Source organism: Abrus precatorius, unplaced genomic scaffold (assembly GCF_003935025.1).
Source record: "Abrus precatorius isolate BTA unplaced genomic scaffold, Abrus_2018 Scaffold7, whole genome shotgun sequence".
Classification (NCBI taxonomy): Eukaryota; Viridiplantae; Streptophyta; class Magnoliopsida; order Fabales; family Fabaceae; genus Abrus; species Abrus precatorius.
In genome coordinates this window covers 3625476-3647948 of record NW_020874417.1, presented here as the reverse complement: position 1 = coordinate 3647948, position 22473 = coordinate 3625476, and the positions used below count along the sequence as shown (strand labels likewise).

Below are 22473 nucleotides of genomic sequence, written 5' to 3'. Positions count from 1 at the left end.
ACTCATTAATAAATAAATAAATCAGTACGACAGTGACTGCTTAGTAGGAGGGGAAATTCAACGATAAAATAATACCTGTATTTCATGCTGGGAAAGGGAAAGCAATATGCATACATAATTTTAAAAATATATTTCGATTATAATAACTTAGAAGTATTTCAAAAAGTGAAGACAAAGGTGATAAGATTAACATTCTATAAATAAATGAATAAAATATCTCTTGCATCACAAAGTTTGGCAACATCATCACTTTTTTAAAGAATACACTGTCCTCTTTGTTCGCGGAAGCTCAATTTCCCATAGGCATCTCCATACTCTGACAAACGCTAATAGAGAAAACCATCATCACAGCAGAGTCACATGAAATGGCCTCAAAACAAGCCACTTTGATTCATGTGGATGAAGACTACATTGACATGGAACTATGTTCTTCACCAAACTTCTTCTCTTATTCAAACAGAGAGTTTGAATTCCAAATGACTTGTATTTCAACTGAGAAAGATTCATCAACTTCTCCGGCTGATGATCTCTTCTACAAGGGAAAACTCCTTCCCCTTCATCTTCCCCCTCGTTTGCAAATGGTTCAAAACCTCATTGAGAACTCAAATGCCAACTTTGAGTATGTGAAATCAGAGCCAGCTTTTGAAAACAGAAACTTTGCCTTTACCAGTGACCTTAGAGTGCCTTCTACTAATGCAACCACCCCTCTTGAATCCTTCAGCATCTTACCTTCAGAATCTCACAGAGTTAGCAGTGATCTAAGCTCAAATGAATACCGATTTGGGTGGTCTTCTGACATGAATGGTTTTGTTGGTGATCTTCCCAAGAAATCATGGCCAAAGAAACTGAAACAGATGAAACAGTTTTGGTTGAGTCAGAGACTTAAGGCTTCAAGAGCTTATCTAAAAGCTTTGTTCAACAAATCTGGTTGTTCAGACAAGTGCTGTGCCAGTGCTGCAAACAACATGGGAGCAGAGAAGAAATCAAAATGCAATGATAGCCAGAACAAGTACATCAAGGTTTCAAGGAGAAACCCATTTGAGAATTTTTATGATAACAAGCATCAGTTATCTTGTGCTGTCATGAAGACCATTGAAAGAGACATGCTTGAAGATGATTCCAGTAACTACAGAAGGTCTTTCTCTGGGGTGGGGCAACGACATTGTGCCACAAAGGCTTCATATTTGTCCACATCTTCATCTGGCTCATCTTCTTCATCTTCATCTTTTTCATTCAGCTCAGCTGGGTGTTATGATCTGCAGCTGTTCAAGAGAAGCATCAGTGCTAATTATGAGTTGGAAAGTGCAATTGAGGGAGCCATTGCTCATTGCAAACAGTCTCAGCATCAGTGTGGTTCAAAGAATGCTTCAGATGGTAGCAGGATTTGTTCTCAATTTGAAACAAAAATGCAGTCAGTGGGGGTCAAGAAATAGTAACACTTGCCAGCACCAGGGTGAGTGAGAGAGAGTGGAGAAAACCTTATAATGTAAGAGAAGAAAGAGACTTTGTCATTTGAAATGCTAAAAGGAGTTTGATGTTTGAATTATCAGCCTGGGTTTCCAGCATTAATTTTTGTTGAAATTTAATATTCTTCTCTACTCTCTCTCTCCTAGTCTTGTATTGTTGTAACTATGTTGATACTTTACCCAGTTGTAAAACTGAATCCCTTAGCAATATCATTAATATCATTAGCTCAGAGGAGAGTAATTCGTTTGGGCAAAAGTGAATTTTGATTTTTCAATTGATCTATACTTGAGTTATATGATCAAGTCAAATCTCCGTAACATAATTGCTATGATAGGAAGAATATTCTCATTTTTTGACATAGGTCCATACTCCTTGATTAACTAGATTGGTATAGATTCTAGGTCCTCTTTTTTAGTTTAGAAGAGATGTTTTTGAAAAGTTTCCAAACATCTTGGACTGTTGATAAAGATCAGATGATTAAAAATGAAAGACAAAGAAGCAGTTATACAAGTTACATTTATGAAAAAATAAAGTGGTAATTTTATGTAAATGATTATATTGATCCTTCATAGTCTTTTTTCTTTTACTCTTTTTCTTCTTTTTTTATTTTCATCTCATTCATATGACATTAATTTGTTTGTCCTCTTGCTTTTCACCCGCAACTATGCAATTGAGTACCATCAAGGATTAAAAAATAATATACTTCTTTACACACAAACACTAAAAAACGTTAGAATTTTGAAATCTAATTTTTTCAAACCTCTTTTTAAGAGTTTAAGTTCAACAAATCTAAAAAAATTATATAAAATACATATAATTTATATAAATTTGAATTTTATACTAAAAATTATGTCTTTTCAAAATTTATGACATTAAAAATAAAAATATTCAAAAAATTTTTATACTTTTTACATTGGTCCTTTAATAGAAAAAAAGAAGTAAAAAAATTTTGCTTTTCAATATTACTTTTTATATTAGTTCTCTGTAATACTTTTATAATTTATTACTTTTAATAATAAAAAAAGGACCGTATAATCACTCTCTTATATCATCAATTTTGAGAATTTGGAACTTAAACATACAAATATAGAATTATTACTCACAATACCCATCAAAGTGAACTTAACTGACGGATCTAAATTCAGAATGAATGTTGTTAGCAGTAAAATGCAAAGTACAAGTACTTTGTAATTTGAACAAATAATATGTAGTCTCTTAAAAAATGCAAGGTATTACAAAATGCCGATAGTTTGAGTTTGACTGCACTAACAATACCCTTTTATGACCGTATTTTTTCTGTTATAATTTACTGTAAAGAAAAGGAAGTCTTTATGCTAAGTCTCATGTTCCCAAACTGACCCTTTTTCCCAAGGTAGATCCTCAATGACTGCTTAAGACTTCTATCTGCCATAATTCTTTCAGTGTTCAACAGATAACAGATAGCCTTATAGTACTGTATATAAAAGTGATGAATAGCATATTTTATGCTCCCACCTTTTTCTCATTTTTTTAAAGTTTTTTCTGTAAAGAAGAAAAAAGTAAAAAGTTTTTGGGAATAACTTCCATCACAATATAATAAAAAAAATGAGATGTCAAAGAAACCGACCTTGTCACTAACCAAAAAGGATTAAAAACAAAAACAGTGATTCACTTTTGTCGAGCAAGGTAAGCTGATAGAGAAAAAGTCTCATTTTTAAAATGTGGAAATCATGGTACAATTGGTACCTCAAAGCTTTTGTTTGGCTAATACATGCTTTATTGAAACAGCCATGATGAGTAATAGTGAATTCCCAGCAAAGCAGCATGGTTGACTGCAGATTAAAAGCTACACTAATGCAATTATGTATCCTTTTTGCAATTACCGAAGCATATACAACAGTAACTTAAAATGGTTATGATCACAAGATAAATAAACCATTTCTCAATTTTAAACGACCAAAATAATAGTAATAATTCCCAGTTATTCTGTAATGTAATGACCCCACCCTAGCTAGCCCGCGTGGAGCATGTATTCTTAAAACTCATCATCGTATTTATATATGAAAACTATGTGTATATTCTATAAATAATATAAAAACAAAACGTAATGTACAGCTTTCCAGGCAGACAATTGAATCTCTCTAGGCGTGCAGTTCTTCCTTTCACTTGATTTTGACTGAACATTAAAGTAGGAGTACATAGTCTCAGAGGGTAAATCACATGCTCAAGAATTTCAAGTGCCAAGTATACGTGAATGCTGTAGCCCACCAATTAGAGACAAACACATAGAACAAGCGCAAAGAACAAGCAATTCTTTTCCCCACCACCAATGCCTTAATTCTCCTGATTAAACCATAAAGATAACTGCTGCTCTCTGTATCTCTAATTTGCTTTCTTTTTAGCTTGAGTCCGAGTTTAAAGAAACGTTTAGATTGATATTAAATTTAATTAATTTGATTTATTCTCACGAGTTATAATTTTTACTTTAAAAGTTATTATCAAGAGTTTAGAGTGTTGGCGTAAGAACAACTTATATTAATCTATCACATAAGTAAGAAAAATGTTAAACTTTATTTTTAAGGCTGAGTTTAAGTATGTAATATAAGACTAGTAAATTTTTATTGAAAAAGAAAATGATCATACTTTTATAATTTTAATATAATAAATGTATTTTTATTAAAACTTACTACAATTTAAACTCAGCTTCAAGGTTTAGAGGTAGCAAAATTCCACAATTAAATCTCTCATTATAGCTATTCCTTGTTTGGATTATTTCAGACATGAAGTGAAGTCTTAACATATAGAAATGCCATGAAGGGTAAATTCTTATTCAAGAAATGTGATCAGCCAAATACATTCGGGACATCCTCACAGATAAATTTTTCATTTTAAATAAAAATATTTAAAATTAGAATTTTTAAAAATAAAAAATATAAACTCAATAATGTATTTATTATTATAAATAATATATTTTTAAATTAAAAATTTAAAAAAAAAAATCTCTCCTCTGAAACTCTCTCCTTCAGTGTTTCCACAGGGTGGGGCACGTGCAAATACACATTGATATAGAATGTATGCAGCAAGAGTAAACATAACTAGCTAGGGGACCCCTAATTGAATGAGACCACTCGGTATAGAATAGAGATGATAAACATGCATGTTGGGAGTCTATCCTTACTAAGTTTAGGCAAAAATAGTGTCAGATTGTTTTAATAAGTTAAAGTCTATTGATCTAGTTCAAAACATCTAAATTTAAGTCATTCAAAATACATTTTTTAAGTCTATTAAGTTGTATTCTTTTAGTAAATATAATCAATATAATAAAATAATATTATTACCATATTAAATTCTTATAAACTTGTTGTTTTATTTGAAAGTTTAACTTTGTTGGGTTAACCAAGAGTTTGAGTTCATTATTTAATTTAAAAGTTGAAGAGATTTGTTAGTCTATTTAAAATACCTTAAAAATTTTAAATATGTTTTTCATTAAGTTAAACTTTTAAAAAAGATATATATATATACGTGGGACTCACAAAAGCATTTCTCTTTTACTCACGTGTGAAATGCATGGGTGCACATGTGCTTTTTTATTTTAATTGTTTAAAAAACAGAATTAACATTTTATAGAAAAAATTATGAAAAAATTTAAGAATTTTATATTTACATAAACATATATATAATAAAAAATATATTTTTTAAGATTTTAATAGAATATTCTAATTTAACCCAAGTTAAATAATCTTACGTTAATTAAAAAATAAAATTGATCATTATGCATAGAACCATTAATGCTTATTCACTCTAGAATGGTCATTTACTACTAATTGGTAGCTCTAGAATCAACACACGTGCATAGAATAAGAAACACCGTACTCAAATATGTATAAACAAGCTTGGCACATGATTAGTGGTGGATTTATTTAGTTATTGTAAAACTTTTCATGTAATGTAAATATTTATGTGATTTAAATATAAATACATTTTTATTATCATAAAATATTTATTTTATAATTTGAATGATAAAATATTTATAACAAAATTTACATGTTTAATTGAAAAATTAATGTAATTTCATGCAAAATTTATATTTGCATGTAATTTATTTATTTTTGTAATTTAAACATTCACATATTTATATATAAGGGATTAAATAATTATATTTTCATTAAATGAAAAATATTTATGTAAAATTTTTACTTACATAAATGTAAATATAAATATTATTTTCTAAAAAAATATTTTCTTTAAGAATATACATGTTAATTATTTGACACTATAATCTCCTTAATAAATCATATACACATCTGTCAATTTTAATAAATATTTTTCTAACATATTTTTATAATATAGTTTTTTAAAGTAAAAAAGTACCCAATCCTCTAAAAACAGTTCAAGCAAATAATAATAAAAAAAATAAAACTCTAACAAATATCAAAATAAAAAGTTAGTTACCGGGATATTTAAAAAATCATTAAAAAAATCTAAAAAATATATAAATATAAACCTATGTTTATTTTATTTTAAAATTTAAATTAACAGAATTATAAAGTGAATCATTTTATATAGAATATAATTTTTGTGAATAATTATTAAATTATAACTTTGTAATCTTAATTATTTATTTTAAATTTATTAAAAATTAAGCATCTGTAAAAATATAATTAAATTTTTTTATACACACAGTATATTATTATTATTATTTTAAATTAATTTAATAATTTATAAATATAATTTATGCGATAAAAAAATTAATCTCACAACTATTTTTAAAATAATTTTTGAAGTAGATATTACAAAAGATCTAATGAAAGATAGCAAGATATTCTTGATGAACGACAATATAATCCGACATGATAGGACGTTGTGAAAGAATGTAACAACAATACAAAACAAGTTAAATTATATATAAAAAGATGGACAGTGGAATATCCAACCAAAGTAATGAAAATATAAAGATCTCGTATTCTATGATACTTTTCCTCAACAAAGTAAAATCCAAGATCTTGTGCTCGTCTACCTCTTACCTGTAGCTACCCTTCAATTCACCAGTGAAATGTACTACATATATTATTATTCGAAAAAATTAATAATTAAATATAATTTATTACATATATAATAGTTAATAAAATAATAAATTATAACTTATTAGATTTAAGTTAAATAAAAAATTTAGATTAAGTGGTAGAATTTTTATACTTATTAATATAAAAAAATATTGCTATATATATATATATATATGGAAATTAATTACCTTGAGTATATGAATATCAGTTTCCTTTTCTTCTCGTGTCAGGATACTAAATAGGGTTAAAAAGAAAAAAAACCAACGAGAGAGATGGTCACAGCACAAGAGACACATCAAATAGTAATATCATATGTCAATCATCTGTCCTAAACGGAATTACTTGTCTTCTTTAATTTCTCCGATCTACTTCAACTTAAACACATCATACAACTTGTCGAGAGCTCATTAGTAATGATCAGTATCCTTCATATGAATATATCTTCCCAAATATCACATGTCCTAGATAATTTTCAAAAAGCAAACAAGGACACGACAAACTTATCATTTGTTTTTCTTTTTAGGAATTTCATTAGAACACTTTAATAATGTATGATCTTTATACTGTTTTTTTAGTTATGTATATCTATTTACAGTAAAAATTAAATTTATAAATAAATAAATTTAAGAGTAATTTGAAGACTAAATTATATATTTTTTAAAGATTTTTAAGTATATTATTAAATATTATCACAAATTTAATGTTGTAAAGCAAAATATTAAGTGAGAATAATAAGTAACTATTACGCAGAATTAAATTAAACCTATAAGTTTTACGAAAACTTATCAAACAAGAACTAAATTGTAGGAATAGAAATAAACAAAGTAAACTGAAATTAAAATGCAAAAATATAAATATTTAGAAATATAAACGTACGACTCTTAGCAACAACGAAAAATAATAACTATGTTTTCTGATAGTTGGTGTCTACTTTGGTACATAATTTTAGCATGCAAAGAGTTTTAGGTGCAGTGTATGGTGCAAAAAGTTTTCTTATGAAATGTGAAAGTTCATAACATTTATAGATGGGGCTCCTCAACCATTATCCTACTTTCGCAGACACTTTCTAATAATTGCTTAATGTCTGTGCTAGTTTTTAACTGTTACTATCCATTATCCACGACTGCTTCTGATCGCGTTCATGATTATAATCTCTCTGTTCTTCACGTTTGTTTCTTCATGCCCACAATATTTTCTTCATGTCTTTGGTCTTCAATTAGTGATAACTTCTAATAACCCCTAGTAACCGCTTTGAAATTTGTGATTTTTTGTTATGTTTATTGCCCTCTTGAACTCCACCTTGAACCTTGACCTTAGAGTAAATTTCTTATTATGTTTTGACTATTGGGAGAAGCTTGTCAAAAACTCTCATTTACTTAGAATAATTTCTTCTTCAATTTTTACTTTTTGACCAATTCTGAGAGAAATATGACAGCTCTTTAATTTTGTGGACTTAGAATAATTTTATTCTTAATTTTTACTTTTTGACTAATTTTGGAAGAAATATGAGAACTCTTTAATCTTGTAGACTAAGAATAATTTCACCCTCAACTCCTTCTTCAACCAGTTCTGAGAGAAATTTGAGATCTCTTTTAGTCTTGTGCACTTCGAATATTTTTGCTGTCAGTCCTTATTTTTTTTACCAGTTTTGGTTATTTTTAGTTCAGGGACCAAATCCTTCAAAATTCCTCGAAAGACCACCCTTTTTTGACAAAAAAGAGCCTTTTATATCCTGTCAAAACTGCTCAAAATATGACTTTCTTGATGAGGCTCTATAATTCTTCAAATCTTCTCAAAATGTAGCTTTCTATTAGACAAAGAATGAGGCCATCATAACCCTCCAAAACATCTTGAAATGTGACATTCAATAAAGAATAAGATTCTTTTACCGGCCTTCATAAAAATGAATTGAAAAGGTAGTTCCTTCCACAAGTTTTGAATTTAGATTTTTAAAATATTTTGATTCATCATGGTGAAGGAACTTATGATTCTCTTTAATTTTTTAGTTGAAGACTATGTTAATATCACTGAACTTCGAGGTATATTTCTCTTTGAAAGAACATAGTCTATTTTTTTATCACGAAAGTTTGATAAGAAATTTTATAACTTAAAAAAATTTTCTTTCTTCACACAGTATCATAAGCAATATATATATAGTGAAGAAATTGTTTATTTTGTGCAAATATGAAGTCAAATATATCTCTTTCACTCACAGATGCACACATCACATCGGCTATTCGGCTGCAATCGCTTTTGTGTTTTTGGGGACGCCGATGGTGAATAAGCTAATGCAGTACGGCGCTTAGCTTCGAAGTGTCAATGACTTCTTTATAGAGAGCCATTATAAGAGAAAAATAAATACTAATCGAAGCCATGACCCCTCCACTCCACATAATCAACAAATGCTTGATTTCACATTTCCCAACACCCAAATGTTCTTTTCCACCTCCAAAAATAACAGAGAGATTATAAATTGAGTAAAATTATGTATTTCTATCTTTTAATTATACCCGTTCATGATAAAATTCATGAGTGATTGAGGTTAATTGTGTGTGTATGCATTGAGCTGCTAATGTTTTATCATCAAGTATGCTAGCTAGTCCTTATTTATATTTGCTGTTACATGAATTTCATGTAAGACTTGTTAAAAAAATTAGCCCATTCATTAATTTCTTATTAAGACTCGCATAAAACTCATACAATAGCAAATAGTGTGTAAATAAAAACATTACTAGTACTTAAAATGAGTGAGAAGAAAAAAAGAAAAGTTACGTACTAAATATACTGGTACATGGTAAGGCCTTTTTTCTTTAAAAAATAATTTTTTTATTAAAAATATATTGTTAAAATGAATTTATATACATATTTAATTATATTTTATTTAATTTAAACTAAAAAATATAAACATTAATTTTAAGAAAATAGGCTAATACATCACAAGCTCCAGAAAAATGGAGCAACATAAGTTTGTTCTTTTAAAAAATGAAAGAGTGGATTTGGTAGAAGATAAAATTAGCATTGTTGAGTACAGTATCAGTAGGGAAGATTGAAGGAAATCGACATCATATTCTTTGTTTTGGACATTTTGGAGTGAAATTTTCGATGGGTTACATGTTATATTATCTCCCAGTATCGTGGGGTTGCATGTCTTCGGTAATAACATGATCCTCTTTGCTCCACAGCAAGAAAAAAACACATTTTTTGCAGTCCCACTTCAACTTTTTTTTCTTCTCCACATACGTAAAGTGTGCATTGTGTTTGTTTTCGGGAAAAAGTGCATGTTTAGTTTTCAACTTTTCATCATTTTAAACATTTTTTCCACAGATTCTCTCAATGTGTACAATTGTTAATATTACTTTTATGATCAATTTGTTAATTATAAAACATTAGTTGCCTTTTATGTAATGCTCTCGTGTAAAATATAAATTATAATAACTATTTTTAAATAGAAATATATTATTATTAAATATTTAAACACAAGTCTAAAAATTAAAGTTCATGTTTTTTATTTTAAATAAAAATATGTTAATTTTAAAAGTAAGAATCAGTTTGATTTAATTGCTTAATGTTTTTAAAATTATTTCATATAATTTTAAAGAATTTTTTTAGAAATTAAAAGTATTTAAAAATCTATATTTCATAAATTTTGTTTCAAAAATAAGTTTTGAATGATATCTAACACCAATAATGATGATGATAAGAACGAAGGTCTCAATCTTCTACATTCATAGAACAGGTTTTGAAAAATATTTTTTTAAAAACTATTTAATAAGAATTAATATATAAATGATATATATTTATATATTGAATTTTAAAAACAAAATATGATTTTTTTTAAAATGTTATTATTTCAACATAATTTTTTTTTACTGTACATTACACTATATATATATATATATAAACCTTTTTTTATAAATATTGGTACATTAAAAAATATATCTTAAAATTAATAAAAATTACTTTATTCTCTGATATCTAGAAATAAAATGTTTCCCAATTCTGTTTTCACATCACAAAAAGGACGTGTATTCAATTAAATCGTATAATTTAATTATCAACTAAATTTTTATTAATTATTATGGGAACATTGTAATATTTTTACTTTGTTTTTAATTTTTAATAATTTACACAAAAAAATGATGAAAGCACTAAAATATTATTGTTACATATCTTAAAAAAAGTTAAAAAAACGTGAAATGAATAATATTTAAAAAAAAGTAAAATATATATTTCTGAAACTAAATAAATAGAAATATATATGTGTCCACCAAAGTGTCTCTAAGGTTGGACACTTCAACGTTCAGATCATAATGTATATGATAAGAGAGAAATAGCAAAACAAATAGAAAACATTGAAAACCATTAATGTATAAAACAATGGGGTAAAACTTCTATATAGAATGGGGAGGGTTCATGTTCTCCAAATAAAAATATAATAAGTAAGATTTAAATAAGATATTTACTTATTTTTATATTTGTATATTTTTTTAAAAATTTATACTTATTCTATAAATGTGTAGATAATTCATACTTGTCAATTAGTTATTTAAATTTTCATACATATCTTTATTATACCCGCTTATTGATGAAATACAATCGATCACTTCACTATTTTTTTTAATGATCTGATAACATATTAATGTTATTATAAAATAAAAAGTTAATACTATAAAAAAAAAGTTTAGGACAAATTCATATATAGATAATAAAATATGGGGATAATATTATTTTAATACTCAAATTTAGTGTCTATAACATACACCCTAAACAAATATAATATAACTATTTTTTAATTTCTATAGAATATTATAAATCCATTACTCAAAATATTAAAAACACTCTTATCCTTATTTCCAACGTTAAGTTTAAAAATTACAACCATACTTTTAGATCAATTTTCCTCCTTAAAAAATGTTTAACTAAATAAAAGAAATCCTTTACATATGGTAAGAAATTTACTGTATGCTTTTATAATTTATAATTATCTTGTTGAGTTGAATTAAAGCTATTGAATAAAAAATTGTATAACTAACTAAAATATGTAAAATGATTGAGGAGAAAGAGTTAAAGTTATTACGTGTGACTGTAAAATATTTAAAAGGTTAAAGATAAAAATAAAAATATATTAATATTTATTTTTAATAAGTTATATGCTACTTAAAGTAGTTATTCATAATTCAGCTTTGAAACTTGTAATCTGAATTTTTTTTTTGTTATCAAACAATTTTATTTGCTTATAAAGTATTAAAAAAAAACTTACAAACTTCTAAAAAATCATAAACTTATGATAATGTTTGGTGAGCAAGTGTACATCTCAAGAAGTAATAAAGAGTTCTAAAATAAATTTTTAAAATATTGTCTTAAAGAGATTGATTTCCAATTACTAAGAATTTTTTAACTTAATTATTTGAACATAATAGATATAAAATTAAGTAAAAATCAGAATTAAAAGTAAATCAACTATCAATTAGATTAAGAGCACAGAATGTAACACTTTTTTGTTAAACTTATCAAAGAGGAACATAAAGCATATGAGTTTACTCGTTCAATCCTTTATGTTATTCTTTTATTTAACTCTAAATTCAATTTCCTTGTGATTACTAATCATTCATACAATTATTATTAATACACAATAGTTATGTAATATTAATATCATTTTCTTTAAATTAACATTCCCAATGGTCATGCAAGACTTCAATAAAAAAAAAAACATAAAGCACATATAAACTTGTTAATTTAATTACTAATTGAAAGAAAAAAATTAGTTTGGTCTACCTAATCTTTTGTCTTGTTTTATCTTATAGATCTATTAACTAATCGAGGTTCTATCCCCTTATGATATAATTAATTATGATTAATAAAGAAGTGTAATAGAATAAAAACTAATCATGAATAGAAACTAAATTTAAATTCAAATATCAAAATCTCATAAATTCATAAACAAATATTCTCATAGTCCTAATTATGGACTTAGTTACTCATGTTAAGGAAAAGAATTAAAACAATCATAAACAAAGTCATAATAAAACAAAAGATAGCAAATTAGAGATTAGATAAGTTTCCAATCTTTAAATACAGTCGTTCGAAACTCTAAGTCCACTAAAACCTCGTGCAAGAGAAATAAAATGAAAGGTACATCAAAGAGCAAAAGATAAGATATCTAACTGAATGTTCTCTATTTTATAAAGTTTGAAAATCCTAAAAGATCTTCATAATTAGACTTTTCATAGATGAATACGGCTGTGCAAGGCTATAGGCATGACTATGCATGAGTTCAAAATATCTCGTGTTTATTGAAAAGATATGAACTTGCTGACTGTTGTAAATCTCTAATCTTCCATCAATTTGAACTAAAAAATACTTGTTCCCTCTTTATATTAAATTGCACAATTAATATATAAATTAATATAAAATTTAAATAAAATAAAGGATAAACATAAATATATAAGTTATAAAAGATGAATTCAATTTGTTGCTGAGACAAAAAAAAAATCTCTCTTTTAAAGTAAATTTTATACATTCAATGATAATAGGACATTTTGTTGATAAAATGTCTTCAATTTCGTTGCTGACTTGGTGGACAGAAATTAATGTATTTTTTTTATCAGCTGAAGAGAAATTATGTATGAGATGTTTGGCAGTAAGGCCCAAATACTATTCACAATTCACAGTCCTCCAATTTGATACAAGCTATTTTCCAGTTCCATGCTTTCTTTTGTTGCCCTCCATTTATCCTTTTGATTCCCCCTTTTAACTTTCTTGCAAAAATATAGCAAAGTTAAGGAGACTTGGGTCATGATTTTTCAATTACAGCAATTACTTCATCAATGTCTGAATTCAGGCTCATTAACTGTGCAAAGAACGAACGAAGACTAGAAAGATTCAAAACTTGAAGGTTGAAGCTGATGATGAATAAAGGAACCAAAAGAAATATAAATAACAAGCAATTAACAAAGAAAAAAGTTTCACCTCTGAGAAACAAGGCCTTCTGTTATCATAGAGGATATTGTGTTTGTACATCAAAATTATATTAAAAAATTATACAATAAATGAAAGATAAGAAAAGAAGAGATGCATGGTAGATAATTTGATTTATCCTTAGTATCAAAATTTGGAGTTATTTCTATTATTGCATTTTGAGGGGTTTGGATTTCAGAGGAGTCAAGGTGGAAGGATAATCAATTCAGATTTAACTTCTGAAAAACGAATAAATAAAATTTAAATAAATGCACAATTTATTACGTAAGTGCTTATATATTTTATCACAGTTTCAACTTTTAAATTTTTATTTCATAATTAAAGTTTCTAATTATACTTCCTAATCTAATCTTTAGCTTTTAAGGAATTAAATATATTTGAGAGTTTTTCAATAATATATTTTAATAATAAGTTAATTATTTTAAATATGAATGTTGATGTTTAGAAAAAAAAATTTAAATATGAAGTTTGATAAAATAATATACAGGAATATGATACGTTAAATTTACATATATAAAATTTTAAAAATCGTTAAATGATAATTTTTTATGTAGGTGTAGAAATTTGAAGATGAAATAGCTAAAAATTATTAAAAAAAATCTTTTAGAACTTAAAATAATAATTCTAAAACCTAAATTCACGGAACTATAATACAATTAAAATTAATCATTCCCAATTTCTAACTCGTATAATCTGAATCACAACTTTTAGCTCATCTCCACTCTGCATAACTATTCCTCAATACTTATGTTTTGAATTTACGATAGGGCAAATTTCAATACTTAGACGTGGAACATAAAAAAAGCAAAATTTCATTTTATTGTGTGAACTCTTTCTCCGTAACAATAAAAACAGACTAATTACTTATTTAAGTATAACGTTATCACATGTCAAGAATTATATAAAAAATTATTTATTTAATTATCACTTAATACTTTTCAGCTAACAGTGAAAACTATTTAAAAAAATAAAAAATTTAAAACTAAAAACGACAAGAAAAATTTATAAGAACTATTTACTTAAAAATAATAATAATAATAATAATAAGGATGTGTGTTCTACTGTGCATAACAAATATCGGTAGTGTCGGTTACAGTAACGGAGAAGGAAAGATTCGTTACCAAACTGTAGAATGCAACAAGTTTCAGTTGGCTTTCCGTTACCCATCGGAACTGAAGCTAGCACCTCAAAACGCCTACGTCCCCAATAATGGGTAACGCGCACGCTCGCACTCATCGCCAACACCGTAATTCCGTCCCTTACAACACGGTTCCTCCACCCTATAAATACGGCGCTCCGCCACCGTTCCCAGCCCCAAATTCCAACATGCTCTCTTTGCCTTACGCCGGCGTCGACTCCACTCTCCGAGCCCTCGCCGCCCAAGCCGAGGGCTTTGGCCGCTTTGCAATCGGTGGCCTCCACGGCCCCCTTTACCGTGTCACTTCTCTCGCAGGTTAATTCCCCTGTTTTTTCATTACTCATAAATAATTGACACTTAAATCAACAATTAATTTATAATCATAGGTTATTTTTTATTTTTACTGAAGATGATGGACCGGGATCGCTACGTGACGCGTGTCGCAGAAAAGAACCGCTGTGGATTGTGTTTGAGGTTTCGGGTACTATTCATCTCTCATCGTACTTGAGTGTGTCATCTTACAAAACTGTTGATGGTCGTGGCCAAAGGATTAAACTAACGGGGAAAGGTTTAAGGCTTAAGGAATGCGAACACGTAATAATTTGCAATTTGGAGTTAGAAGGAGGCAGAGGGGCTGATGTTGATGCCATTCAGATCAAACCCAATTCCAAACACATATGGATAGACCGTTGCACTCTTAGTGATTTTGATGATGGGCTTATAGATATCACAAGAGAAAGCACTGATATTACTATTTCTAGGTGATTTTAATAATTGCAATTTCCTTGTATTTCTTATTATTTTGCTATTTTATGTTCTTTGTTGAAAATGTTTTTTTTTTTTTTTTTTCATTTTAAGGTGTCACTTTTCTCAGCATGACAAAACTATGCTCATTGGGGCTGATCCCTCGCATGTTGGTGATAGATGCGTGAGGGTCACTATACACCATTGTTTTTTCAATGGGACTCGACAGAGGCACCCTCGTGTTAGGTTTGCAAAGGTGCATCTCTACAATAATTACACCCGAAACTGGGGCATTTATGCTGTTTGTGCAAGTGTGGAATCCCAGGTGATCGTTTGTTTATTGATTGGAAATTTATAATTCCTCTGAATTTCAGAATAATTTTTGAATTTATCGTTTGCATTATACGTTGATGCCAGATTTTCTCGCAACATAATATCTATGAAGCAGGACAGAAGAAGGTGGCATTCAAGTATCTTTCTGAGAAGGTTTGTCTACTTCTTATGTTTAGCCCCCAAGAAATTTTTTAGCTTTTTAGCTTGAATTGGAAACACATTATCGGCGATATTTCAAAGGATCTTGCAAAAATGGTGTACAAGTGTGAAAAACTGGTTTGAATCCGATCATTTTAAAGTGTGTTTTAGCTTGCTTGATGTGCTAATGTTCATCCTATGACTTGCAAGCACAACAATTCTATTAGTTATTAGTTATTTGGTTGTTCGTCTATCAATAGGCTGCTTCATTTCCCTTTTCCTGTATTCTGACATAATTTAGTATACTATCTATCCATAATCTCTTCATTACCTGCTTTCAGTGTGCCCATGAAATTATTACGGAAAAGTGATTGTTATTAGGAAAGTGATCAGTTTTCCCTGGTTCGTTTAGATTGAAAATCATTTTTAGGAAATATATGCTTTCTTATTGGTGATAGTTTCACTTCTCAGTATATATGAAATCCCAATCTGAAGTTGCTTCAGTAATCCTTTCATATTAAATTCTTAACCGTACCAAATTTGGGAATTTCTTGAACTTGCTCCAATACATTTATACGGGGCATTGTTCAGTAGCAGTTGTAGCTTCACCTAATGAAGCTTAGGATAGCAGTACCAAATTGACACCTGAATCAGAGGACATGCTCTCAGCAACTTTTTATGCTAAACTAATGAGATTGATTGCTTAGCAATAGCATGCCTAATAAAATGTAATAAAAATAAATTATTTCTTCTGATTTTTTATTTTGATCACAATACTGAATTGTTGTTGTTGACATCACCGCAGGCAGCAGATAAGGAAGTGGGAGCAACTGGTCACATAAGGTCTGAAGGAGACTTATTTATAAATGGTGCTCAACCAGGGTTAATGACTGAGAATGTTGGGTGCAACATGTTTCACCCTAGTGAATACTATCCAACGTGGACAGTGGAACCTCCTACAGATGATCTAAAGCATGTTCTTCATCACTGCACTGGATGGCAATCTGTTGTGAGGCCAGCAGATCAAACAGTTTGCACAGAATAGAAGCTTAGTTGTGTAAATCCATTGTTAACTGAAATTGTATTCCTAAGCTGTTTTATAAAATATACAGGGTTAACTCAAGTTATTATTGATTTCCTGCCCCCCTAAGTTTATTCTAGGAAGTTACTTTCGTGTATATAAACTATAAATTAATTATAGATTGTTAAATAAGTACTACATGTTTGTTAAATTATTATGATAAGATAAAAATATATTACAATTCACCTCCTCAAGTTTCTCTGTATGCACTAAGAAAAAAAAACGTTTCATTATATTACAGTACACCGTAAATTTATTTTGAAATTACTCTACCCCAATTAATCCTTTCACCATTAACGTTATACGGATTTATCAAGATAACTTGTTGTCAATAGAGATGACAAGTTGACAACACAAGTATAATCAGCGGAATTAACTCGCATAATCCATTGTTTTGGTGAAAATGGGTTAGGATTTAACACCCGCTAACTCATTTAATGTACCTTGCTTAACCCACAATTCAAAACGGAGTCAAGCAAGATGAACTCAATGCTTCTTTAAAGATAATATTTTAACTGAAAAATGATAACTAATGTATAGACTTGTGAAACTTTAATTTGATTATCCTTAGTTGGTTAATTTAAGCTCCGATCCACCATTATGGACACGAGCTTTGCATGAACGTTTGTAATAATATATCGATGAAACCTAAGAAGCCCACATGCATTTTTGCTTTAATTTGTTTCAATGATAATACTTTGAATTCGTTAATAATATTAATTTTTATCAATTTTAATTTACTAAAATAATCTTATTTTACTTTGTTATTCATTAATTGCATCCATTAACTACAAATTTATTCAAACTCATTTACTATCAATTCACTAGTGGAAAAGAGACTTTTTACATCGGTTAAAAGAGACTTTTTACATCAGTTCGTATCTGATATAGATATAGGCGATGTAGAAAGTTCATGACTTTTTACATCAGTTCACTACGCCAGAAATGAGCTTTTGAAGCGCTAACTTAGATAACAGTTAATAAAAACTGCTTTGTAATTAACCTAAAGTCACACATTAAATAGCGGTTAATAAAGAACTTCTCTAATGTTATTAAAGTCTTTTATAAATGAACACGCTCAACGCATTTCTTCTTCATAGCTAATAAAGTTAGTCTCTTTCAATATAAGTTTCTTCTCTACTCTCTTATGTTTTCTTCATCTTCTTTGTTAATCTGCTTTCTTCGTCTTCTCTTGCTAACAAATTAGTTTTTTGTTCCATATGTAAGTACCTTTTCATTCCGTGTTAGTATGCTCTTTTCATCTTCTTTACGCTAACAAATTAGTTTTTTTTTTTACATCTGTATGTATTTCTCTATTCTCTCTTTCTTTCTTCTTCTCTTTGTTAACTGTGAATCATTCATTTTCTCTTTCTTTCTTTTTTTCTCTCTATTAATATTAAAAATTATCCTATTAATTTGTTCTCTTTTTTCTTTACTTACTTGTGTTTCGTTCATGCAGATGTGGACTGCTTGGTTAACATCAAATATATAAACTCAAGATTCAATTTTGAGTTGTGATAAAAATGAAGAAAACTCACAAAGAAATTAATTCTAAATTTTGATTTAAACGTAATAATAAATTTTTATTTTGCAATAGAAAACTCACAAAGAAATCAATTTCAAATTTTACGGTTTAAATTTATACTTTGAAGAGCGGTTCTACGCAGAACCACTCTCAAATGTTACACCTATACTTTGGAGAGCGGTTCTGCCTAGAACAGCTCTCTAATCTTAACATCTGATAGCAGTCTTTAACCGCTCTCTTAAATATAATACATCAGATAGCGCAAGATTTGAGAGCAATTTTAAACGCTCTCTAATTCAAAATGGAACCCTCTCATATCTCCATTTTGGCGTAGTGGTTGTTAAAAATGATGTAAAAAGTGTCACATATCGTTCGTTTATAATAATCGATGTAAAAAAATATTCTTAATGTTCATCTTCGTCTGAGAGTTTTAACGTTAGCGTCAATATTATCAATATATTTTCTTAAGTTAAATTAAAATTCATAAACGTCAGTGTTTATGGTGTTCATCGTGTTCTTCATGTTCATTGTATTTTTCAAGTTTATCATGTTCTTCAAGCTTTTCATGTTCGTTGTGTTGATTGTGTTCATTATGTTTGTTGTGTTCGTAGTGTTTATTGTGTTTATCGTGTTTCATTATTGTTCATCTTTGTTTAAATCTGAAACATAAAGAAGATGCAATGTTCATCAAATCATTTAATAAGGAAGAAGAAACAACAACAAAAAATGAAAAAAATTAAAATAATTGATGTGTCTGAAAACCTTTACATGTTCATTGTCCACCTAGTTAATAGAACACAAATTTCAGAAACTTAAGAAAAATCTATGTTCGAGTCTCTAATTTATGCTATTTTGCTAGCACATATCTGAAAATTTAAAATTTGAATTGATTCTACGTTAGTTCCCAGAAACAACTGATGTAGAATGTACATTTTACATCGGTTTTACATTTTACATCGGTTGTAAAAATAACTGATGTAGAAAAGTTTGCATAAAATTAAAAAATTTCACTGCATTTGTTTTTACATCAGTTATTTTTACAACCAATGTAGAAAGTACTTTTCACATCGGTTTTGATGTAGAAAAATTTGTAAAAATTTCAAAAATGTTACTGTATCTTTTTTTACATTGTTTCACAAAAAATTAATGTAAAATCTTATTGTAAAAAGTGTTTTTTTGTACTAGTGCTTCAATGAGTCTAAGAGACATGAGTCCAATATAGTTTAGTGATTAAGCTACGACAAGTGGTGCACTCAAGATCGAAAACACTCCAATGCTTTTGGTGACGTTTGTACCTCTTAGAGTAGCAGTGAGAGAATAGATTGCATGCATTATACAATGATGTCAATGGTTATATAGAGTGTAGATGTAAGTGATGCATAGTCAAGACATTGTCACGGACGATGCAATTTAATCTAGCTTAATTTGAATGGTTCTAAACAAATTGGGTGGGTAGCATAACTCTTTTTAACTGTAATCTTTTGAATTTGGTGTGCAGTTGGTTGTGTCTAAGTGGGTCGAACCAATCATATAACCCAATTAAAATGATGCACAACTAGCGATAAAAGAGGGTTGATTATGAATTTTGAGCATTAATTCTTTAGTTAACTCAGAATACAAACAAACATTAGACAAAAAAAAAAAAAAAAAGATAATACAAACAAACACAAATATTTGAATTTTTTTTTAGTTTAATTCACTATATTTGAATTCAACTTGAATGGCGCTATAACGAGTAAAAAAAAAACCAATAAACTGAATTAAAAGTATATATATTATTGTATAAAAAGATTTAAAAAAATAATAATAATTGGTGATATTATAGTTGACATGTTTGAATTATGTCTTTTATGAAGAAAGAAATATTTGCCATGAGAAGTTAGCTAAATTGGGTGAAGTATGAAGTTTTAGGACAATTTAGTGGAAAATGATATGTAATTGTATCATAAATTCTTATTGAAATTGGTTGCCTTCCCTAAATTTGCAGGAAACAAACCTTCCTCTATATATTGTTAAAGTAACAAGATCAACTACTGGAATTAATATGCAAGCTGTAGATACAAACTGCTAAAAATTAGAGAAAAAAATCACTGATAAAAAATATAAAAAAGATAAAGGATGAACTCATTAATAAGCTAAACTATAGAAAATAATTAAAATGATAAATTAATTGAAAATAATAATAACAGAAGTATAGGATATAAAGTAATTTTATATTATATGGATTCTTCTTTTTTTAGTTAAAAATTTTTATTAATGTTGTCTCTTTCTCTTTATTCTCTTTTCTTTCTTAGATTCCATAAGTATTTTGACTCTATGATTGAGATGTTCACTTTTTTGTTGTTTAAACTTTTAGTCTCTTTGAATAACAAATGATAATAATAATAATAATAATTTGATCCATGTATATTAAAAATGAATACTACATGAAAGCAATCTTTTATGTGTTAAATCAAAGTTATTAGATATAACTAACTAATCAATAATAATTAAAAATGATTTTAAATTTAAAATTTTAATTATTTTAAAGGTTAAATACTAAAAAGTATAGATATTGAAACCTTATTTATTATATATTTTTTTGAATTATCAAAATGATAAGCGTGGCAAAAAACTTGAATCTTCTTCTATATAACACGAAAAGATATAAGATTAGTATTAGATGGGAGAAGTGTCAACTCTTTTAATTCCGACCTTAAATTTCACATGCTGACACGTACGAGCGTGGTCATTTCTTCCCTCACGACCAGAAAGTTGACCACTTCCCTCACGACCAGAAAGTTGACCACGAGGATGACCATAATAATAATAATTTATTGTGATTATTATTTTGAGAGAACTGATTAAAATGCAAAAAGTGTTAAAAATAAAACATTTAATTAATATCAACAATACATCTTTATATTAATTTTCAACAAATATTTTTATTTGTGATCTTGTGGGGGGTGACAGATTCCCATTACTTGTTCATAATATTATTATATAGTAGATTTTTACCCTTTCACTGCATTCTGCATGCACCTAGTCATCGTATTAATTTGATGTTATCGCTAATTAACCATGGACCACATTCAAGAACTACCCCCAACTCCTTTTAAAGAAATTTGAATGTCAAACTTCAAATCGATAGTCTTTGGGAATCGCAAATATGATTATAAATATGCGTGCATGGAATAATATTCTTCACATAGGCGTGTTAGAATTAATTTAAGTGACTGATTCAGATGAGTAGATAAGTCTTAAAAGTAAAAACAGTGACATTAAGATGAAGTAGAGTCTAAATAAAGGCAAAAACCCATTTTTGTATAGCATTTAAAGCTCCTATAATCTAGCTTTCTCTTTCTGAACATAAATTGTTAGTACTAATTTCAGGAATCTTCTTTGTTCTTCAAAAAAAACAAAGAACCTTCTTTATACTTGCAGTTGTCGTTCGAATTCCCATTTTGGGGCGGAAAAGAAGTCACAAATCTCATTGTGTTTCCAAAATTGGAATTCTCAACTTTGAAATTTACAGCATTCCTTTTCCCACTGCTCATTGCTTCCAGATCTCCCCTTCGAACTGGACATTTCTCCCTTAATTTATAGAAGAATGGCAACCATAATAATAATTTACGATATTTTTACTGAGCTTTCAAAAGTCTTTTTCTAAAACACTGTCAATTCTAACAAGGAAAAGAGAGTATCTGATTGCGTTATTTTGATCCTTTTTATCTTCATATGATAAAATACGCAAGGACTATTATATCTTTCACCATGGAGCATGAATGATTACGAGGTAGACACACTTTTTGTCCGTACAGTTTTTAAAAGTGTGTTTAGTAACTTTTTTAATTAGTTAAAAAATTATTTTATTAGTCAGAATGTTTACTTAAGTAAAATAATTCAGCTTGATAAAATAGCCCTTTTTAATAGTTTATAACCTTTTTCAAAACACTATTTTAATTAGCATTTTTTATTACCGATTTGAAAGCATTAGTTTAATTCTTCTTTTTTTTCATTATCTCTTGCTTATCCATTTATTTTTATA

General features: G+C 28.0%; 2 protein-coding genes across 3 annotated transcripts; both read left to right on the top strand.

The window, feature by feature from the left end:
• Window positions 1–365: 365 nt before the first annotated feature.
• LOC113873700 (probable membrane-associated kinase regulator 4) lies at window positions 366–1433 on the top strand. The gene has a single exon (XM_027511958.1). It carries the CDS (start codon window positions 366–368, stop codon window positions 1431–1433), a length of 1068 nt encoding a protein of 355 aa, XP_027367759.1.
• Window positions 1434–12812: 11379 nt separating this feature from the next.
• LOC113872824 (probable pectate lyase 4) lies at window positions 12813–17107 on the top strand. 2 transcript variants are annotated; one of them, XM_027510659.1, is made up of 6 exons: window positions 12813–12830; window positions 13612–13625; window positions 15012–15386; window positions 15484–15694; window positions 15787–15855; window positions 16646–16999. In XM_027510659.1, exons 1-6 carry the CDS (start codon window positions 12813–12815, stop codon window positions 16883–16885), a joined length of 927 nt encoding a protein of 308 aa, XP_027366460.1. In that variant the 3' UTR covers window positions 16886–16999. The 2 variants fall into 2 exon arrangements, with proteins under 2 accessions (XP_027366460.1, XP_027366459.1); XM_027510658.1 differs by lacking the exons at window positions 12813–12830; window positions 13612–13625 and adding an exon at window positions 14548–14940 and having other exon boundaries at window positions 15035–15386; window positions 16646–17107.
• The last annotated feature ends 5366 nt before the right edge of the window (window positions 17108–22473 follow it).

Bases quoted from the DNA above. Each gene is read 5' to 3' on its own strand.
- LOC113873700 (XM_027511958.1), top strand. From the start codon at position 366: ATGGCCTCAAAACAAGCCACTTTGATTCATGTGGATGAAGACTACATT.
- LOC113872824 (XM_027510658.1), top strand. From the start codon at position 14,697: ATGGGTAACGCGCACGCTCGCACTCATCGCCAACACCGTAATTCCGTC. The intron at 15,387-15,483 runs GTGATTTTAATA...TTTCATTTTAAG, and splicing joins ACTGATATTACTATTTCTAG to GTGTCACTTTTCTCAGCATG. The intron at 15,695-15,786 runs GTGATCGTTTGT...CGTTGATGCCAG, and splicing joins GTGCAAGTGTGGAATCCCAG to ATTTTCTCGCAACATAATAT.